This window comes from Hippoglossus stenolepis, chromosome 9 (assembly GCF_022539355.2).
Source record: "Hippoglossus stenolepis isolate QCI-W04-F060 chromosome 9, HSTE1.2, whole genome shotgun sequence".
In the NCBI taxonomy this organism is placed as follows: Eukaryota; Metazoa; Chordata; class Actinopteri; order Pleuronectiformes; family Pleuronectidae; genus Hippoglossus; species Hippoglossus stenolepis.
In genome coordinates this window covers 15945877-15968903 of record NC_061491.1, presented here as the reverse complement: position 1 = coordinate 15968903, position 23027 = coordinate 15945877, and the positions used below count along the sequence as shown (strand labels likewise).

The following is a 23027-nucleotide window of genomic DNA, read 5'->3' as shown; positions in this document are numbered from 1 at the left end:
TCCAGGGTCTTACCGTTGTCTGGCTCTGGGATGTGGGCACTGGCTGGTGCTGGAGGCCCCGGAGGCCCAGGCGGCCCTGGTAGACCCCTGTCTCCTGGGAATCCTGATGGACCACGGGGACCTGAGGGAACGGATGACAGACACATCACTGCAGTGACAGACACACAGTGACTACATCTTCTGGAGAGGAAAAGCAAAATGTCAGAGTAATAATAAATGACCGTGGGAGATGTGAGGATGTGGAGGATAAACTATGACGAAGAGCAGAGAGGAAACAGATTTAAAAAAGTGCTGATTGATACATTATTATAGTGTGTGGCAGGAGTGAGTGTCTTTGTATGTGCATGTGCACATGTGGAGTAAAATCAGCAGCTGGACCGAGGAGGAGAAGTGAACTGGCCAACTCCTCTCTGTAATTAACAGGAGGAGGGTCTTTATTGGCCTGGTGCTGGGAACTTACTCAGGGACACGGGAAAACTCAAATAAACACCATTACGCTCTGCAAAGTGTTACTGGCACCGTTTCATGGTAAATGAAATACTCCCTGCATACACGCTGCTAGCTTTAGTACGTCTGTGAACCAGTAACAGTCTGCGGCTGGTCCGTGTGGGCCGATCACTGAAAGTGCCTCTCCTCCTCCGGCAGACAGGGTTTTTTTGGAGGTGGGAAAAAAAGCATCACCACGACTGCACCTGACCTCATTGTGTGGGTGCTGCCCCCTGACCACCCCTCCGACAGACCAACACTCACCAACTTTCTGTTTATACATGGATGCAACTGACAATGGTGGTCTGCTAATTATTACTCAGCAAGGTAATGTTATTACAGCTCTGATTTGACACCTCCGTGGGCCGTTTTCACTTAGCCTCGATAAACACTGCAGCGTGACCAGCTGTGTTTTGGCTGCGCTGGAGAGATTGTAAGCGGCAATCTGCAGCAGAGCGGCTCAAATGGCCTGTTAAAGTGGCCTTTTAGAGTATATGTGACATATTTGAGAAAACAGTTTTGTGTTTTTTTTCCTGCAGAGTAATGGTTCCCTAGAGCAGCTGGGGGGATACCCCGTCAAAATATGAATCACAGTTTGTAATTCAACTCTGCTGTAACTTATCAGGACTTATCATAATGTACAGTGTCACTTCTCCTAACATCACAAGTTATTCCCCCCCCCCCTTCAATCTTTCTCATGACCCCAGGCTAAAACCACATTTGTCTACATTTTGCTCTGACGTTGGACACGTTCCAATTCTGTGTTTATCTTTGTCTTTAAAATTAAATTAAAAAAAATCTGCACAATAAGGAAAACACAGCTTTGGATGCGAGACGTAGCTCTGGCTTTGGGTACTTATGAAGTAATGGAGATAGAAAAAACAATAACACCACAGGCATATGGAAATCATAAGAACCTGGGATTTGTGTATATATAACTCATGTTCATTTCAGATTGAAGTCACATGGCGTGGGTTTGCAGTTAAACTCTTTTGCTAAATCTCGTCTTTACCCAGCAGCAGGCACCGAGCAGGGGTCATATGTTGGCCTGAAAGGAGAGGCACTCCCTTCATGATCCTGAGCAGAGGAATAACAGCCGATAGCGAGAGCAGATGTTGTGACAAACTTATACCGCCATTTACTTTATTATCATTCAAGTCACAGCTGCGTGTGGATTTACTTTATTACCCAACAGGTCATTTATTATTAGTACGTCGAGGGGTGAGCTCTAAATACATATACATGCGTCTGTTTCTGTTCTGGTTGGTGGCCATGAGCGGCAGTGAGCACATGTTGGGGAGTTTAAAAACAAATGTTTTTACTGCCCACCGAGATGGCACTTTTAGAAACATATGATTTTAAAAGCCAACCAGCACAATGGCCACATTCCAGTAAGTTACCAGCGCCGACATTTGCCGCAGGAGGGTCTGTGGGTTGTGCTTTTCAGAAAAAGACAAACACTCTGCAGCAGGACGGCTCAGGCTTTTGTGAGAGATCTCTCAGATTTTTTCCACAAGTGTTTGGTCAATATTGTCCCATTGAAATGTCTTGTTCTACAGACAATCAGCTAAGTGGATTGGCAAGTATCCAACTGTCCTGCAGTGACACACACACATCTTTATGGACAAACTATGCCAACATCCAGACTCAGCTGTTGGCCACCAGTCGTCTGTCTGGATTTTACTTTCCATCCACTCTTACCTGCTGCTCCGTGGGATCCCTTTGATCCAGGGGCTCCAGATGGGCCCCTTGCCCCGGCCTCCCCCCGAGGCCCACTGGGACCTGGCAGCCCCCGAGACCCTAACTTCCCTAAGAGGAGGAAACAGTCATGAGTAATCACGGAGCCTTAACTGGTTTACATCTTAAATGGTTTTACATCGACTGAAAGGCAACTACGATTACAACTTACCATCTCTGCCAGGAAACCCATCTCTCCCCTTTTCACCCTGAGGACCTGGAATGAAAGCAGAGATGACTTAATTGAGAGATATAGCTCTGTGAACAACATCTGGACTCAAACCACTTGGAGGAGAGGGAAAGTAAAATCCACTGAGGGATGAGCTGCAACTCTCTGAATCCAAGTAATAGAGCGTATTGTGTTTATACTTCATTAAGTCTAATTTAAAGCTCTGTTCCAAATTGATAAATTAACTTTGACTCAGCCAATAAATTCCTGAAAATGAAAATGTTTGTTTAGTGATTTCAGTTGAATCAGGCCTTAGTTGGACCTTTAATAAAAAGTTCATCAGAGAGCTCCGGCTACAGTGATGTGAGGAAGCCTCTCTTTGTTAAAGTGGAACACCAGCAGTTGTACACATTGAATTCTGTTTGTAGGACCTGGGAAATACCACTACACAACTTTGTTGAAAAGAAGGAACGTGGCGTTAGAAAGAAATGATCTTCGCATGCTTCTTACCGAGGCTCAAGGCTACATTAGCCTCTACAGGCATAGCATAGCCGAATCTCCAACTTAACTGACGACAGTCAAGTTGCATTTTGGGTATTATTCCAAAATGCAACTTGACTGTATTTGTAAGTTAACAGAGTGATTCAAATCCAAAGGGTGTGATTCCCTGGGGACCATGAATACACTCTTGTGTGCACAGCTGCACTTTGGCCTGAAGGTGGCACTAGTGGAATAATCATATAGTGGCAAAAATGGAAAAAAGTTTATCCTCAGGGGAGAGTGAATGCATCAGGAAATTTTCTTTTTCTTATTTACACGTGTAACTTTTGGCAGAACTCAGTCATGATTAATGGTAAACAGAACTTAAAGCCACTTTGTAAGATTACACACATTTGCACGGAGTGAAAGATTGTACAAAGATAATATTAGAACAAGAATCCTTCTCATAGTGGCTACGTTTTGGTGGGACAGGTACTTTTGAATGCGTCTGACAACGCAGCAGCGTTGATTAACCTTTTAGCTGCAGAGAGTTCATCAACTTCTCTGCTGCTCAGCTTGACGTCAGGGAACGAAAGGACGCTCATGCTCTAAAGCGTTCACTTTTCACACAGCCACAGAGAGCTCACGGAGAGCAAAGTGCTAAAGGAAACGAAATGTGGGTGCAGAGGAAGAAAGTAGAGCAGAAGTGAGCAGGTGGAGGGGAAACGGAGTTGCTGCTCGCAGAGGGAAGCTGCGAGAAGGGATTTCTAACTTAATTATCAAAACCTTGGACTCCCTCAATGGAAGCATACAGTATTTTTACTTATTCATACAAGACAGCAAAATGTATCTACCTGCAGGTCCCTGCTCACCAGGAGCCCCCTGAGCGGGCACAACCCCAATTAGGGATGAGGCCTCTGGTGCAGTTTCTCCTTTACCCTGAGGGTGGCGATGCGATATGGAGGATGGGGCAGTGAGTAATTGGACCTGGTACAAGGAGAAACAAGGGTGGCCACATAAACATACAATCGTGTTAAATGCAGGACTGTGGTGTTTGTCAGTGGTTAAGAAACTGTGGCTGACGTCAGACATCAACTGTTACCTTCGCTTCCACTGAGTTCAGCCTGTCACTCAGAGCTGTGATTCTGCTGCAGTTCAGACAGCCTAAGAAAAACAGAAAGTTTCTTGATTCACCTTCAGGATTCAGACACATAAACGTGATCATTTATAAAATTGTTTATAGAATCAAAGTACAGTAGTATCATGTCCACAGTTCTTACTAGAGGTTGGTTCTGCTGTGCGTGCAGGCGGCCGGCGTAGCGTCGATGGTTTCCTCACAGCCTCCTGAGCAACAAGCTGGTTCCCTGCATCTGTAACAGAAGATAAAGTGAAACATTTTTTTATTTCTGTACTTAGAATTTTAACTTTTATATAATTTAGGAAATGTAATTTTCTGTTATTAATAAATTAAATTTAACATTGTAGGGGTTCGGAATATGTGTCAGACAAAACAGGAACTTTGAAGACATCAACCTTGGTTCTAAAAATTATAATGTTTCACTCTGATGTTTTATAGACAGAAATAAGTAATGGAAGTACTGAGGTGAAGCAAATTAAATCTATCATCTAAAATACCCCAGGAAGACTCTGGATATTAGTTTGAAGTGACATGAACGGAAAGAAAGAGACAAGAAAAAAATAATGCTTCTGATCAAACTTTTTAACAGTCATTGACCATTGAAAGGCCGCAGGTGTATTATTACTGTTAATGTCATCACTACAGAGGCTGTGGGTTGTATGAAGAATTTTCACAAGAAATCTCTCTGTCTGTCAATGGGTTGTCGTCCTCCAGGATAGCTTCTTATTATCAGGCAGAAAGAGCTGATAAAAGGTTAACGGCGAATAGAGAAGACAGAAATGGAGATCAACAGTTGCACATTTTGTCTCGCGCACACGTCCAAGAGAGAAAACACTGCGCACGCTGCGTCTTTGCCAAGTTGCCTTCCTTTCACCTTGTTTCTTTATGGAGTATAAAATCGCAAGGCCTGGGAGAGAGGGCGTGTAAAAGACAAACAATAGTTTCCTTGTGTGGAGAGAATGGGCAGCCTCGGCTCACATTCTGTCTTGCCTTCACTTTATGAAGTGTGGGAGTTTGTGTCTCTGGACTGTGGATGTTTTGAATGGGCAGACTTTGGTGGAAATGCGAGACTGACTCCTTTGTCTGGCCCGGTCTGGCTCTGCTCGGCCCAGGTGCTCCTGGTACAAACGAGGGGCCGGGTTCAGCACCTCATTAGCCACCAGGACGCACGCCTTTCCATACAGTGGCCAGCGGCCACGGCCAACGCCAAGTGCTGCACTAAAAAGAAGCCGTGAAACAGCACCTGCAGCACCGAGGCCGGAGCAGGAGAGAGGTGTTCTTCTTAAACAGCCTCATTTGTTTTAACATCACATGTCACGATCCGCCTCTACTCACTGCAAAGGAAAAGAGCTTACTGTCACCAAGGAAAATAAACGATTGGGAATTTAAGACAGGAGAGCATAGCGGGTCGAGTGATTACCCAGGGAGCAGGGAGAGTGAGAGAGGGCAGAGGAGGAGAATGAAAAGTGCAAAGAACACATGGTTATGGGTAAATTGAGACCGCTCCAATAATTCCTCCTCCTCAACCTCTGTGCTCATGATTTCACTGTTTTGGGTTGAGGGCATTTCTCAGAGGATTAAAAGTGTAGATGGAATCAAACCATGTAAGACCTGACAGGGAAATGTTATGGCATGAGCTGGAGGTTGTAGAAAACTCTGATAACAACATAAACCTGGCACGAGGACGAGGAGAACACACACTTTGAACCTGCTCGTCTGTACCGCTCTACTGTCCACTCTGGGAGGACGGCAGAGACAAAGAGAGAGAAGTGCATGTGTGCGTGTGCATGTAGTATGTGCACACGCTGGAGTTCGATGGCTGCATTCAATTACTAAAAGGGGCTCTGGATAGGAAATCTAGCTCTCGCCACTCCCGGCCCGACGGCACCTCTTCTCCCTCAAGAGAAAAGAACGTCTAAGTGCCAAGATCCCCTCACCCACACATGAGCTATTGTACGAAGCTTTAAGCCAGCGCTGGCGCAAGGACAACTGTCTCCCACACACACCTCATACACACTCCCTCTGTCTGTCTTCCAACAACAAATTTCAAATCCTGCAGGGCCCCACTGATATTCTGCTTTCTCCAGTGACAGTGTCTGTTAATTACAAGGCCTATGGTGTGTGTGTGTGTGTGTGTGTGTGTGTGTGTGTGTGTGTGTGTGTGTGTGTGTGTGTGTGTGTGTGGGTGTGGATCCAGGCCGTGCTGAGGTAAAGACTGAGGATGACTTTGATGCCTCAAGTGTGATGCATTGGTCCCGCGGCCAACAACAACATCATCACAGCTAACGAACGCCCCCTGATGGACACGGTTCACTGTGTCCCATTCTTTGTTCTCAGTGGGCTAATTGCCCCAGTGGGGGAGTGAGGAGGGTGAGGAAGGTGAGTGTCAAAGCAATGTGTGAATGTATTTGACCTGCTGGCCCCGTGTTGCACTGGGCCCTAATCAGTGAGTCAGAGCTCTTCATTAGAGAAATCTCCCCACAGAGACTCCAGCCAGCCAGAGGCCGTCCTGACATCAGCTCTGTCTCTCGTTCCATTTTTCTCTGTCTCTCTCTCACACACACACACACACACACACACACACACACACACACACACACACACACACACACACACACACACACACACACACACACACACACACACACACACACACACACACACACACACGTACGAAGTTTAATTATCTGTATATAAACACTCTTTGACCAATATTTGCCCCTGCTGGTGCCAAAATCTCACGGGAATACGAGGAAGATATGGGCGAAGGTCACGAGAGTATCTTTTTCTGATCTTTGTGTGTTTGGGGGCCGGGGCATGAAGGATTGTTTTTGCTCCATATATTGTATGTAAAGGTGTTTTGTAGCAGGAGGACTTGGGGGTTAGGACTCTAAAAAGGATTTACATTTTGCAGAAAATCTATTTTAGACTGAATTTATCATATTAAAGTTTATTACAGAGCTCTGAAGCCTTCCAAACATCTTTGTAAGCATGTAGCTGGTGGCTTTGGTTAAACACCAATGAAACTGCTTCCTGAAATCTGGGCAATAGCTGTGCCAACCCAGGCAGGACTTTCTCTCTGACCACTAGCCTGTAAAACAAAAATAGATAAAATAAATATAAAAACTTCTGAGACACCACAATTCAGTCAACAGCAGATTGAATGTGAGCCAACATCAGAGTTTTATTTTTTACCAAGAGTGAACTGTGCAGAAGTGGGACACCCTTAACAACTGAACTGACTGCTCTCGACGGAATGCCGCATTTTCATTTTGGATTCCACAAAAGATTACGAAACTGCTACTATCGATAAATTATGTTATTATAGTAGCGGCTTTATTCCAAAGCTGCTATTATTGGCCTTAAACCCCACTTGGAGCAGTGCTGGTACCATCAGAGTGAGAGCCAAGCGCACAATGACCAGGACTGCAGCTGCACCGCTCACTCTACATAAGGTATATGTGCTCCAGTAGGGTTTTGCCTGTGCATTTGTGATAAATACACACTCGCACTGGTTGTATTATAAATGGGCCAAGGTCATTCCATCAGTGATTCTCTCCTAGTGAAAATAAACCTCATGCCAAAAGCCCAGTTACCTCTGCCAACCAGAGGCCTCTAAACACACAGCTCACACTCAGCGGCCTGATCCACCAAGCTCATCACCTATTGTTGTTTATTTATTCTCTACTTCTGCAGAATGATCCAGCAGCATGCAGACTGGCCGGACTAAGAGAGCTTTGTGAATGTACCAGTGAGAGTTTTGTTGTCCTGTCATATTGTCTGCAGCAGAGTGGATGGATATGTGAAGACAGGGCCGAGGCAGACATTTGCTACACGTCCTCTAAAAGCTCACCCGGACAGTTTTCTAGAGTGTAACTATGTTATGTCAAAGTTTGAAGTTCTTGTGGGGAAGTACAGTGCGAGGCCTGGCATAAGCTGCACGCAAAACACACACATACACACACACACACACACACACACAGTAGCAAGCAGACACAGCAGAGTGCGAGGTCCTGATCCATCTCTGTCTGGTCAATGAGCTGAGCTCAGCACTGCAGCATCATTAGTGACCAGGTGCTGACAGCCAACCAGAGGAGGTGTTTGTCTCCGTCTGCGCTGCCTCGGACAGACTGAAGACTGCTGCCTTTAGATGAACACACACACACACACACACACACACACACACACACACACACACACACACACACACACACACACACACACACACACACACACACACACACACACACACACACACACACACACACACACACACACACACACACACACACACACACTCAAAATAAACCAAGCCAAGCAGAACAAGGTGGCTACTCGGAACATGTGTTTGCTGAGCTAATCATTTCTTGTGTCTACTTTTGATTCAGAGGGAGACATATTGAGGTGATGTGAACCTGGTCTGGTTTCATTCTGCTCTTCTCCCTCTCACGCTCTCTTTCTCTCTCTTTCCTCTTCTTAAACTTAGTTTCCAGAAAAGAACTGCATTGAACCCAGTTATTGTGCAGAGCTGCAAAAGTACAGATGTCAAGAAAGACAGTGAGGTGCAGTGAGGTGTGAAGATTTACAATTTGGGGAAAATAAAGTGCTGGTATCAGAGCTGAGGTATTTCAATTGGTATCAGGGCTGAAAGGGGGCAGATCTATGCATCCCTGTCTTCGACACAAAAAACGTTCCCCTGATCTACTAAAATCAATCATAACAAAGCAGGATCATAAGCAGTTTCCACTTCCCATGCAGCTGATGGGTCTCAGTCTGGTCAGTGCCCTGCCCAGTTCAAACCTGCATCTGAACCCCAGTGTTTATTGTGCTTTCCCAGGGTTGCAGGTTTCCTTTATTAGGTGACTGACTTAAAGCGTGGGACACACTTCATCATTTCCTTCCTTTGGAAATTCCACTCTGCCTCCCTGCCTCTCAGCCTGGAGAGCGGGGCAGCCCACACATTGCACAGGTTCAACTGTAATTACAGGTGAGCGGGAAGTGCGCTGTAGCAATTGGTCAGATAATTGATCCCAGAGGAAAAGCGATACCGAATCCTCCCCTTCATACTGTGTTTAAGTTGAAAACAAGTGCACTGAGGCAGCCGGTCTACAGCTGCTCTGGTTTATAAGTCTTGCTGAGGTGTCGGAAAGACCTGCTGCAAATGAAACCACGCTGCAGCCTCCGGGACCCTGAGGTGAGAGCACGAAGGGTCAGAGAGGTTCTCGCTTAATGCACACACATCTCACCTCATCAATCAGAGCAGACACTTGAGCCAAGGCAGCGTAGGGCAGAGCGCACACTCGCTACAACAACACCCTGACCACACTCTCCACAGAGCGAGACCTCCATCAGTGATGACCAAGGTGACAGTAATGAATCACATTTAGTCTGGTTACTGCACCGGAGGAGATGATTTATATACTTGTACTTTCTGGAATAGTTTTTAAGTCAGTGATTTGACTTCTAGTAAGCTTACGTGAAGTTAGGGCAGAAAACGTTAAGTTAATTTTAGCCGATATGAAGTTGAAATGTTGTGTTATATTGCTATTAAATAAACTTGTAATGCAACAATTATTACCTCTGCAGGGGAGGTAATGTTTTAATCTATGTTTGTTTGTTTGATATATAGCAGGGTTACGCAAAACCTGCCTAACGGATTTCAGTTTTGTGGAATTCATTACATTTTGGTGTGGATCTGGATCAGGGGGCCGAGCCAGGATTTCTTTTTCTTTAACATTGCAACACAGGATTTCTCAGAGAAGAATTAATGGATCTTGATGTAACTAAATGTTTAGGGGACTGATATTTTTGAGTGTGTGCAATTTGGTATAATCTTGGTGCACAGACACTATTCACACACACACACACACACACACACACACACACACACACACACACACACACACACACACACACACACACACACACACACACACACACACACACACACACACACACACACACACACACACACACACACACACACACACACACACACACAGATAAATGCTTCAGAGGCCAGTCCAGTGTCATGAGCAGTGCTGCATCACTAATCTTCTTCAGTTTGGCTCTGGCTCTGCAGATTCTCACACAGTCCTTTCAGCTCCTCCAGCCCGTCCAGATGCGCTCACGCACACAGCCTCTAATCTTCCACAGGAAGAAGGAGGGTCTCCCGCCTCTCAGTCCCAGACAGGGCTGTCTTTACCTCACCGTCCCTCTCACTCACTCTTCCTATCTCTCACTCTCTGTTTTTCCAGCACATGCCTGTAGTGATGCTGAGGGGAGTGACAGGGTCTGCACCTCAGTCAGGCTGCCCCCCCCCCCACAGCAGGAGGTGGTGTGTAATTACAGAGCAGCGCCGGGCTGAATGGTCGGACCTGTGGGGTGACTGCGGTCTGCTGACAGAGGTGTTTGTCTGGCCTAAAGACATGTGCTCTCCCATTGGCATTCTGGGACGGGAGACTGGCCTCACTGGGTACAGACATCTGTGTGGTAGACCTCTGTGCACAGGATGCAGCACTCACCTTCCATAACCTCCCTGCTGTCAGGCTTCCTGCCTATTGTCTTTTCCAGAAGGTTTCATGAGAGACCCACAACTATCAACCCCACAGAGGCCGGGTCCAGACTGACGAGAATACCTGGGAGGCACTCATATATAATAATGACAGGAAAATTGACCTCTGCTTCACAATCACTCAGCACCTTCGCTGCTAATTACTGAGCAGAGCAGGTCTGCTTCTACTGTTTGTTATCCGTGGAGCACAGTGAAGCCAGTGGGACTGATGGACATCTACGCTCTCTGTCCACAACAGCGAGGGAGGCAGTTTGTGATGGAAGAGAGAGCCACAGAACAGAAAGAGAATGTGGTGTTTACTCAACCTTGAGAGAAGAAGAAAAACAAGTATTTTAAGTAAATTTAAAAATGTAATGACTCCAACATGGTGATTGTCCCAGGATCATCCAAGAAACCCTCCAAGTATATGGAAAATAATTTTCTCTTTTCCATGTAAGCAAAAAATGCTGCGGTCTGCGTAAAGTGGCTAAAATTAGCAGCGGGCACATCTGTCGAATTGCAGCGCTCTGATTTGAGATAGTATGTGGTCGGTACTGGCTGCACAGCAAATCCAGCCATCAGTCTTTAAACATTTCCACCACTTGAAAGCAGCAGATGCCTAATAAAATAGCGGCAGAGGCTGACGATCCTGCTCACACCCTTCACTTTTATTAAGAGAGACACAATAACACGGAGGCCCGATGAGACACGGCTCCTCCCTGATGACCCCGGTCGACCCGAATAAAAGCTGCTTTGTAAACTTTTCCTTGGCGACGCTCTCCCTTCCAATGCACTCGGCTGGCAGCCGATCCTGTGATGTGCAAACGTCGTCCCTGTCTCTCGGTCCCTGTCTCGACTGGTGTCGCCAAGGAAACAAGTAAAAACAGGACGGTGGAGCTGCAGTCCAGGACTGACTGGATGAAACCCCACTCTCCTCGGTCACTGCTTTAGTGCGGCAGGGAGGGTCCCATCTTGTCTTTGACCTCTGCATATAAAACACTCCCCACACACTGCAGGAATTGAACCCCACCGCTCTCAGCCAACACGCTGCCACAAGTGGCTAACAAACAATAGTTCTAAAAACAACCAGCAGCAGAATTAGATCTCCATGCGCACACATACGACAACATACTAACTGAAAGTTATTGCTGCTGACTACACAAGTTTTAAATATCGCACGCTGAGCTGTTTTACAGTTTGCACTTTATAAGCGTTTGGGACTAAAACTGGCAGATTCTCCGGACTTTACGTGCAGTTTGCCTTTCACACATGCACATCGCAGCGGAAGGTTTCTTTGCACAGACGTGTTCACAACAGCAACAAATCTGCCGCATTATTCAGGCGAGAGGTGGAGCAGCTGGGTGCAGCAGACAGAGGCAGGAAGTAACGTATTTATTCTGCTGCAGAGATCACGTGATCGTGCATTAGAAGCTTCATCAACCCCAATATCTAAGGCCATATCCCTTTGTGGAGGTTAGCTTCATTCCCCCACCTTGGGCGGCTGTGGCTCAGGAAGTAGAGTGGGTCGTTCACAAACCAGAAGGTCGGTGGTTTGATCCCCTGCGCCGCCAGTCCACATGCTGAAGTGACTTTGGACAAGACACTGAAACTCACATTACCTCTGATGGCTCCATTTAATGCATTAACTCCATCCTTCTCCTGATGAGACTGCAGACAAGCAGACCTCTAATATCTCCAACTCATGCTGTATTACTGGGATTATTAGATTTCAAATTGCAATTCTTTACTTATTAGTATAAAGTTCCCACATTCTGCCTAAGAATGAATAAGACGACAGTTATTAAGTTTTAAAGTGGAAGATGAGATGTTACAAAAAGAAAGCTGTTGGGAGGATCAGACATATCCAAACAATAGGTTGCAGAGACTAAACAATAAAAAAATATGTTGAACCGGCCAACTGTAATAGGAACAGCAGTGGAGAGGTAGAGTTAACACACTGCTGCTCTGTGCAAAAACATTGCAGCTGAATTCCTGGTCAGCGGGCCCTGGACTCTGACCCCGTTCCAACCATACAGAGGCTGTCGAGCGCTCCAGCTCTGCCCAAAGCTACAGCCAAGCAGAGCTGCAGGCCAATCCACAAATCTTCAGCGAAACATCCTGCCCCATGTTCTCACTACACACACTCAGTGCTTGGTGAGTAAATCCTTTTCCCTCAGTGTTTGAAGGACAAGGTTATTGGTCCGACCGCTCACTTATGACGTCTGAGAGGCCTGTTGACACACCAGCCTAATGTCATTTCCGTACTGTGTGAGCACACGTGACACTTCTTGAGAGGGTTTAAATCACATATGTTTTTCCATAACCACCGATGTAAACAATAAAAACAACCGAGTCCCCTCTAACAACCGTGCAGCAGGATCCATAACAACCAAACAAAAAAAGCTCCAGTCCAACACAATGACTGTGTGATAGTGACTGCACTCGTTCGCCCAGAGCCAAGACTTGATTGCCAGACTGCAGCCATTCCAGCTCCCCTTAGGACAATATTTTTGCTCCAATATCAAACCATAAACCTGCCTCACTCTCCCCAGCTATAAATGAACTGAGAACAGCAGACATGTGTGGTAATAAGGAGGCCAAATCTTTCTTCACCATTGTTTCAATTTTCCTCATGATTCAGTTTCTCTCGCAGAGCATTGTCCATTTCCTCCACCATAACAAATCATTTGATTTGTCACTATCCTCCGGGACCTCTCATATAACACCCTAATCTCCATTGCGCCTTCATAAGCTTGGATCATTTTACCTCAGAGTATTTGTCCCTGCTCAGAGGGTTGTCAGGGAGAAAAACGCTGGATAGTGAAACAGCGGAAACCAAGTGTTTCAGTACACACTGTTAAATGGGACCGGGTCAGAGAATTCTGTGAGGAGACATTTTATCCGTAACCTCTTCTCATCACATATTCCCCTTGTCGTTGTAAATATGCTCGACTGCCAATATAAACGGTCTGTGGAAGAATGAGAAAAAATTCACAGTTTGAGTGTCAATGTTTCATGAGCCATTTATTGTCTTTTTAAAGTGTTGATGTAGAAGGAATTGTGTTGATCTGAATTTATAGAAACTCAAAGGTGAACGTATAAGATTTCCGGTTTATAGGTAAAGTGAAACTTCTCCGCTAAGGCTCAGCAGTTCCCTGAATTGACACAGACACAAATAGATATCAGTCCCCTAAATATGTCTGTGACATGTGTGAAAATGTCCCAAAAATCCCCCATCTCGACATGTTACAATCAGGCCCTTTGTCCTAATCCAAGCCCAAATATAATTTATTCTTTCTTGGCCCAAGTCCCATCCTTCCCAGATGAGTGAAATTATGGAAACGGAATTTTAAGTCCTCAGTCTGCTTATGTTTCTTGTTTATAAAATTGACAAAGAATTGACGCCCTCAAGTACAGATTGTCCCAAAATTTGCAATGTCATAACCATTTGAACCCAAAACTGTGGAATTGATCCATGGTAACGAGGCCCTGCTGATACAAACACTGTTCCAATCCTGAGTCAGTCTTAGTTGCCACCAAAAAACATCAAAACATCAAACTTGCTGAAAAAATTAGCACTTGGTCTTACACCAGTATGATACGAAAAAGTGTTTATTTTATGTTTAGTTTGGTCCATGTCCCTTCCACTAACATGGAGGAGGTGGGATCCATGATCTATACTGTAGCCAGCCACCAGCAGCCGATTGAGACACTTTGGCTTCACTTTTGGGAGCTGTCATGTCGTCCACCTTTACAAAAAGTCTTTACATGCTCACCGACTCTCAGATTCCCCCCCCCACCATCCTGAACAGCCTTGAACAGCGCTCAGATGACATATTGTACAAACTGGTTTGTTTTAAACATATGGAGGCCTTCAGAGTTCATAAGCTCTTGCAGTATATCCCTGCAGACACACTGCACCGTATCTTACTTACACTCAGTCCCCATGATAGGTTCCCTGACAGCAGATATGTTCATGCATGAAAGAGAAGCAGACATGGAAGTCTGGCTGATAAAGGTGCAGCCGGCTGTGTCTGTGTGTCCGTCATGCTGCTTGTTTGAAGAAGTTCTTTGTTGTGGACCTGGCTGTCTCATACAGTCTCTGAGCGTGGACGCGGAGGTGACTCGACAGCAGGGTTTCTAAGCCCCTGAATTAGACGTCTCATGTTCTCTCCTTCAATTAAAAACTTTGCTCTGAGTGCAGAACACAAAAAACTGCAGGATGGAGCAGTTACTAAGAATAGTCAAGGTAACAGATATCACATGCACATCCCCCCCCCCCGATCATATGGAATATGGACCTACTGATGCTCTATCACGTACAGCACCGTCACATATGGGTAAGCTCTCACAGCAGTGGCAGCGGGCCAGGTTAAACATCACTCCCTCCACACTCCAGGTTCAGTGTGAGATTGATGAGTCTGCTGCACACTGCTGCCTCATTGTCTTCACCATCAGCGTAGTGCCAAACCTGAGCATCACTCCGAGCATCATTACACATTTTGTGCAACTGTGCACCTGTTAAAACACACACGTACAGGACAGGGACTGACCACGGTGCTGTGCATCTGAGACACGAGTATGAATAACATTGTCGTCCACCTGATACGACTGCATCCCGCCTCGCTGCGCGTTGACAGACGTGGCCTCCGCACTCCGTGCTCTGTATTTCTTGCAGACACACACGATCCCATTAAACTTTAACAAAAGGCAGAACGCTGGTGCTTTCTGTTCTGAGCTTCCTCCTGCAAGGACGAATAGAGTTTTCAGAGATTCTGTTCAGAGGAGTGTCGGTTTGATCAAACCAGATGGTGACTTGCTGCTGTTGATTTCTGGGTTAGAGATGTTTATAAAACTGCTTCAAGTTCCAGAATGACAAATTAAGAGACACTTGTTTGATTACTGGGGGAATAGGGAACATGAACTAGAAACAAATTCTGTAATGTTCTCATTGCTCCTTGTAAATATTTGGCTATTTTGTCATCATCTGTTACAGAGCTGCACTATAATTCAATGACATTGTACTATACCAGCTTTCAGTGGACGCTCATGACGTTTATCATTTATTATTCGTGCAAAGTCGTTGGTATTTTTGGAATTTTTGGAAAAAAATCTTATTAAGAGGATACAAACAGTTCTTTTGTCACCAAACCCCAGTTTAAAGGCAGGTTTACTTTAATATGTATTTTAGAGCAAAGTATCAAAGAGCTGATTGCAAATGCTGCTAATTAGCATTTAGCCTGATATGACCTCAATTTCTGGCAGCGTTAGCAAAGTCCTCTAGAGGTTTTGAGATCGTTTTGTCCACATTGTTTGCATGCACGCACGCAGAATTTGCATACATGCACATACGCACGCACACACCACAAACCCACACGTATGTATATAAACTCCCACACAGTGAGTGGAGTAAATGTCTGTGTGAAGCTGAGCTCCTTTCAGTCTAATCCCTGGGTGAATGGTGTGCTGTGTGCCAGGCATTCCTGTGTGTCTTTCTGAGGCTTTCTGGGGATTAGACCCCACTTACTTCCAGGGGCCGCAGGGCAGGATCAAAGCTGATTGGGCTTTTTGGGTTCGTGGGTGATAGCATGTGGAACAGCAAGCCTTGACTCAGGTGGAGTCGCAGGGAGGCATCGGGGAACACAACACCTCGGGTGAGACGCGAGACGCTGACACAGGTCGCACACACCTGGTAGGGTCAAACCTGTACTAATCCAGCGCAGGGCTAACCCGCACTGTGCTGATTGATGGCTGGCCTGCAGGAGGTGAGGCTTTAACTCCAGCATTAATGCAGATATGCCGCACCCCGGCTCACCGAGGTTACAAAAACACAAAATGCAAATCACACAATGAAGCACATATTAACTATGGGTTTCCCCTGTCATGCCTATACAGTTTACACAGCATAAGGAACCTTTCATGAGGAAGACATCAATGAAACATGCATGTGCAGCAATCTGGACTTCATTTTTCTCATCACATGCTCGGCACTGAAGGCTTTACACCGGCTAAACTTACATCCAGCTAAACAGAGGACAGTCAAAACAAACATGACGACTGATCTGCAGTGACCTCCACAGACGCACACAGCGTCTGACCTTTACCCTGGAAGGAGAAACAGGAGGTATTCTATAATCCAGAGGAAGTGCAGAGAGACTTCCATCGTGACACTACAATGTGTAAAGTATTTGAATTACCAAAATAGCTCAGAGCAAGACAAATACACAGAGATTGTAAAAGAGCTCTGAGCTCTGCTCCTCTGTCAGAGATACAGCGGCAGGATTAACATGGCGAGATCCTCTGGGTGCACGAAGAATAAACAGAGCAGATCCTCAAATATACACAGATAATAATGAGAAATGTGTGTGTCTGTGCGTGTGCAGGATTCAGGGAGAAAACTCACACCAACACACAGATCAGGCACTGAATGACACTAAAAATAGCTCGTAGGAATTCCAAAGGCTAATCTGCGTGCAGCAAAACTATCTTCAGCATCTCAATCCTGATCACAAACACTGACGTACGCCATGTTTTGGAAACTTCCTAGGAAATAAACAAAAATGACCTTCAGAGGATTTGAGCACCCGGCAGATAAACATAATCATGACAGGAATGGTCTGGAAAACAAAACAAAAAATAATAGATTGTGCGGGCACGCCACTTAAGCTGCAGTGCGTTATCTTGATGTCATATTCCCGCTCTTTGTTCTGTCAGTACAGATGGAAGGTTATTACCCATGAAGGACCTTTGTGCATGTCATGGGTGTCTTTTTTGCATCTACGTTTTCTATCTCAGCCCTGTCTGGAGCAACGGCAGCCCCCACACCTACACACCCAAACCCAGTGACGACACCTCGGGTCTGGGCAGCGTTACTCCAACATGTGGTTCTGTCTCACGTCTGCTTCCTCTGACAGACAGAAATGAAGTGGGCCCCCCTGCACATGGGGGCTTTGTTTGTGTTTTGCACCATTGGAGATAATCACACATGCTCTGTGTGCTCCACAAAGGGATGATAAACTAAAGAGGGGCATCCAGAGCAGAGGAGCAGACGATAAAATCACAGACAATGTGGAGAGTGGGTGTTTTTCTACAACTCAGTCTCCAAATCGGGGTCCTGGAGTGTTTGGTACAAGAGCAAAAGACAAGACAGGAAAAGAAAAGAGAAGAAAAGAGAAGAAAAGAAAGTTGTCTGGAACAACTTCACCGATACTTCCAAAGTAGACATTATGGCTTGCGGTGTTCATTGTGGTCATCATACATCATACACACTACAAAGAACATTGACATCGGGTGCCATGAAAGAAAGAATTTAAAAAAGTTAAACAAATATAAAAGAACATACCAAGCAAAGGGCATTCACACAAGGTTGCGTAAGAATGAGAAGTATATGACAGAGGCCGTTCCCCAAAAATACATGAATGAAAAGCATAGGAGGGGTGATAGATACCCTGCTGGTGGGCTGTATATACCCTATTCATAATGACAACATCTAGATGTCATTCATACATACGATTAAAAATGATGGGTTGATCTAAATAAGATGTAGATTAAGGCTCTAATCTTATTTGTTGCAAAAGATGCATCATTTTCTGACTTGATTGTTCCTAACAAATTTGTTTTCCCGATCTATATAAGCTTTCAGTAGTGTCTCTAGTTCTATAAGATGCAGAGATAACTCAAAAAATGAATTTTTGAACGATGCAATGACGTCATTTTCTGACTGTGACGTCTTTATGACATCATATGATGGGGAATAATGCTGTGATCAATATAATGCAACTCTGTTAATTGCTGGGGGAAAATATAAATCACATTGACAATTTTTTTTCTAAATACAAAGACTGCTGATAAAATTTCAATATAATCCTAATAGTTTGAATGTATTTTGTATCATTAAAATGTTTTTATATTTTTTTCAAACCAGCATCAATATACCTTCATACTGCGATTAACCCAAAAAATTGTACTTTTAATTCTATATGATACAAGTTCAGCAGCACTGATTGATGTAAAAGTTGTTTGTGTTTTACCTGAAGTTATTGTAAGTTTCATCTGCAGAGTGAATGCTCTGTGTTGAAGAGCAGATGTGGGATTTCTCTTGTTTTTTGGCCACAACACTGGATGATTCAGTTGAGGGAAGCTTTCTGTTATTCTGTGTCCAGCTCATGTCTCTGCCAAGGCAGAGATGCTGATGGAGTGCTCCAGTGTTAATATGACATCCATTCACCATCGCTCTCTGGCTGAATATCGTGATGGGGACACAGAAAACTCTCCCACAGTGCAATTTACTGCCCTGTGCTACAGATCACTCAGAGAGGAAGATGAGCAAACTGCTGGCACACATGAAAAAGGAATAAAGATGAGAACAGGAGATGAAAAGGGGAAACACAGGGAGATAGAAGCAAACACTTCTATTCACAGCATTTTTTAACTCCCTCATCCTCTACCCCTGCTGCAAGTCACAAGCGAATGAGGGTCTTATCTCTGAAAGGTACTTGAACACAACACGCCCGCAGATGGAGCTGACTGTGTGAATACACTCACACGAGGATGAAAGCACACACATGCAGGGGAGTGGAAGCAGATTACAGGATCAGAGGAGTTGGGAAACACATCAAAACGTAGCAGAACCGTCAATGCCTTTACAGCACGGAGAAACAACAGGCCAAACGAGAAGCTAACAATGCAGAGCCATCAATCATGTCGCTCCTGTCGGCCAATAAAACAGACCGTGTGATCACAGTTTGGGGTCGACAGGGGTCGGCCGACCCTGCGGGGCTCCAGCAGGGGCTGACGTGGTGGATGTGGCCCTAATCTCAGCGCCGCATTACAAAGGAACACAGGCTCGCCTTCAAACTCCTCCCCGCTGGCATTCAGAAAGTTTCTCAATAACGGCCTTGCCTGCACTCCCTCACTCCCACACTGTAAGAAAGTGCTGATCGACCAAAGGGAAAACTTCAAGAAGTCCACAGTAGACACTTCAGTAAGAGCAATGTTTTCTTAGGCCAAACCTCTAAAAGACTGAGGCTGTAAATAATTACTTTTCATGGTTGGCTGAGCAAAGAATTGTTTTGTCAATAAAATGAAAAGAGCAAAGAAATGTCCATCTGAAGTTTACAGAGCACAAGTGTCACTGTCTTAGTCTTAGAAATAACACAGATATTCACACACGCAAGGTAAAGTAACTGGATTTAGCTTAATGATTCATCCAAGAAAAACAACACGTTTTTTAATTTGATTGATTTGGAGGACATTTACAGTATCGTTCACATGTTGTGACCCATTTAAAAAGTCTGAAGAAGGAATAAAATGATGTTTAGATGTTGACACTACAGCATCACTAAATTAATTAAACGTATTAAAATTAATTAATTAAAACGTATTTCTGAATTATGATTAATGTGTGATTTCATTATTTGGCCTTTTAATCTCCTACTGTAGCACCACAGTAATAATCATCATATCAATGTATTTTTTTTCTATTTCAGTAACTATATAAACATTACACCAGTATTACAGTGATTTAGGGATGAGTGGTCATGTGTCGACCAGCAGAGAAGCTGAAGATAAAGTTTTGTTATCGCATTTCAGAAAGTGTCTCACAAGAGAGAAGAGAGAAAGTCTTATCCTGTTCGGGGTCTCGTATGCTGTTTCTGCTCTAAATCATGTGCAGGTGAGACCCCCCATGGTCAGTGTGGTGTCTTTTATCTGAGCGGCCCCGGTCACAGCGGCCGTGGCAGCGGGCCGAGCCCCGGACATTAACACCCCTCCGTCAGAGTGAGTGCAGCGCTCTGACACATACACACCCAGATAAAACATCTGGCCTGTCTCAACTAAACACATCCCCCATGTGTATGTGTGCAGTGTCTGTATCTGTTGAGAGTTTACATGCATGTGTGTGTGTGTGTGTGTGTGTGTGTGTGTGTGTGTGTGTGTGTGTGTGTGTGTGTGTGTGTGTGTGTGTGAGTCCAAACGTGATGCGTGTATCTTCTCTGTCCTCCCTCGTCATCGCTGATGTCTGGCAGTGTGAGTTGTGCTTCGGAGCAGACGTGGAGGTCTTGGCTGAGATTGACCTGATCTCTCCAGACATTTAATGCTGTAGTAAAAACTGGATGGATGTGTCCCACTGTCTGACTCGGAGCCCAAACACGTCTAAAGCACAGTATATCAACCTGCTTGGTATGGAGAAAGAGAGAGAGAAGGAGTGTGCTCCCTCTTTATCTCCTCCTCTCATAGTAGCAGAAAACAGACAGAGGTTAAAAGTACAGAGCAGCAGCTTCTTGAGGACTTCAAGATGCAGCGGTCGACCAAAACCATCGACGGCACCTCTGAAGAGCCCCTTATCCTCTCATCCACCCTCTCTGCATTGTGTTTTAATTGATTCATAAAGTCACTACTGAGACATCAAGTTTTACCACCGACACATGAAACACGGAGGATAATTGTGCTGACTTAGGAGACTGTTTTCTGTTTCATCTGCCAAATGTTTAACTACTTATGAGAGCTGTAAATATCACAAGTGACAATTTAGAGCGATTCAGCCTTTAAAACTCATTATACACCCATCTACATAAAACTATACACCAGACCGCTATAAAAATAAAAGTATTTAAATTTAAAGCTCGATGAAAGCTTCAGAATTACACATGACGTCATTCGGCAGTGAGATGTAAAGACTCTGTAAAGACAAGCGGAAAATTTATTTGATGCTGTTTTAGCACTTAAGTCGCTATTTCTGTGAAGTTACGAGGGTGAAAACCCGGAGAGAGCTACTAGTTATCGTAAACCAATCATCACCCACTCACTCACACTGCACAGCCAGAAAAAAACCAAGCAACAACTCCGGGAAGTTCTTCATCTTGGAATATGGAAGATAAGGTATTCACTCTATGACCTGAACCTGGACCTCCAAGCCGAGCATTCCTTGGCCTATCAGTGCGTCTCTCTTCCCACGCCCTGTGCAGAGTGAACTGTACCACATTACACCTCTTTCAACATCCACAAAGAAATTCAAAAGAAATTTTATGATTTTATGAGTAAATATGTCACAGTCTGTAGATGGTTGATGACAAGATAAGTTTGACATATGCACATTTGCATTTGTGTAATGTGTAGTTAACTTTGTATGTTCCATAGACTGGATACAAAGATGGACGACATAAGAGTTCCCCTAATGTAAAGCTATAGTGTCTCAATCACCCTCTAGTGGCTGGCTGCAGTATAGGTTATAAACGCTGCCTCCTCAATGTTAGTGGATGGGACATAGACAATCTAAAAAGTCAAAGTTCAGATTGTTCCCATCCTTTAGGTAGTTCTTATGTATTAACTGTTTTAAGCAGTTTGGTTTTAACTAGATATTTGCTGCTTTAAAAACTGGCTGAAACGTCATGATTGACAGCTGAGACTGGATCACGATTGGTATCAGCAGGACTACCTTCTGTATAGTGGGAGGAAGTGGAGATGCAACATCCATCTTTATATACAGTCTATGGTGTGGACTAACATGTGTAATTTGTGTGTTTGTTTCACTAAATGTTTTTTTCTGGTACATGAATATTTCCTCCATGTGTTTTCTCTTGTAGACTGCTATTTGTTTTTAAAAAAAATCAATAAAACTGAATGAAAAACCATCTCTATTCAGTGAGTAGAGTCAAATTGCTGTTGATCAATGCTCCGCCCGTGCCCGGGCTCTCAGATGGATCCTTCAGGCTCTTCCAGAGAGGAGGCCCCGGCTGACGGCTGCTGACAGAAAACTGCCTCGTACTTGACTGAAAACCTCCTGAAAAGTTCCAGCAAACTCAGCTGCACTTCTGGAACAAAAAGCGAACTGGCGGCGGCTCGGGCTAAGGTTTCTGCACTGTCAGGTGCAGCCAGGGGAAAGGAATTCCAGCTTGGCCAGAGGAGCTGCTCTGATGGATGAATGATCCTGAGCAGTGTTTGTAATTCATCTCCCAGCGTGCCCTCTCCTGTCCCGATGAGGATCAGGGAGTGTGTGAGGCCCCACACATCACAATCACACATCTACAGTGAAAGTCTTGGTGTGAGGCTGAGACTCCAGAGGTCATCATGAGTGGACCTGGCAGGTCGGTGTGTCTCTGGCAGGTCAGTTTTCAGTCCAATAGTGTAGATGAAGAGACACCAGGGGGACAGATGACAGTTACACCACAAAACTACAGAAAAAAGAGCGAAACACAAATTGCTCTCAATTATCCTCTTTTGATTTACTGATACTCGGGCGCTAAAAGGAACACATTGTGCTGCCTTAGCATGACCAGCTCGCAACATGCAGCTCTGAAGTGTCCCTGAAATTTAAGACCGACGCCGAACAAGTGTGTCAGGAAATTTCCTATGATAGCCTTGATACAGTGCTGCCACTTAAGGAACAATACTTGCCATTCTTCTGCAGCAAAGCACAAACCCTGCGCCCCTCAATTCTCTGCCCTTTCACCCCTTTGGCGTCCCTA

At 44.9% G+C, this 23027-nt stretch overlaps 1 protein-coding gene across 3 annotated transcripts in view; it reads right to left on the bottom strand.

The window, feature by feature from the left end:
- The window catches only part of emid1 (EMI domain containing 1), a 51464-nt gene that overhangs the window by 8409 nt on the left and 20028 nt on the right, over nucleotides 1-23027 (bottom strand). For all 3 annotated transcript variants that reach the window (XM_035166740.1, XM_035166739.1, XM_035166742.1), the window contains exons 4-9: nucleotides 4153-4242; nucleotides 3975-4036; nucleotides 3727-3859; nucleotides 2396-2440; nucleotides 2188-2295; nucleotides 14-121 (exon numbers count right to left, since the gene is read on the bottom strand). In XM_035166740.1, coding sequence (XP_035022631.1) covers nucleotides 14-121; nucleotides 2188-2295; nucleotides 2396-2440; nucleotides 3727-3859; nucleotides 3975-4036; nucleotides 4153-4242 — 546 coding nt within the window. The remainder of the gene's footprint in view (nucleotides 1-13; nucleotides 122-2187; nucleotides 2296-2395; nucleotides 2441-3726; nucleotides 3860-3974; nucleotides 4037-4152; nucleotides 4243-23027) is intronic.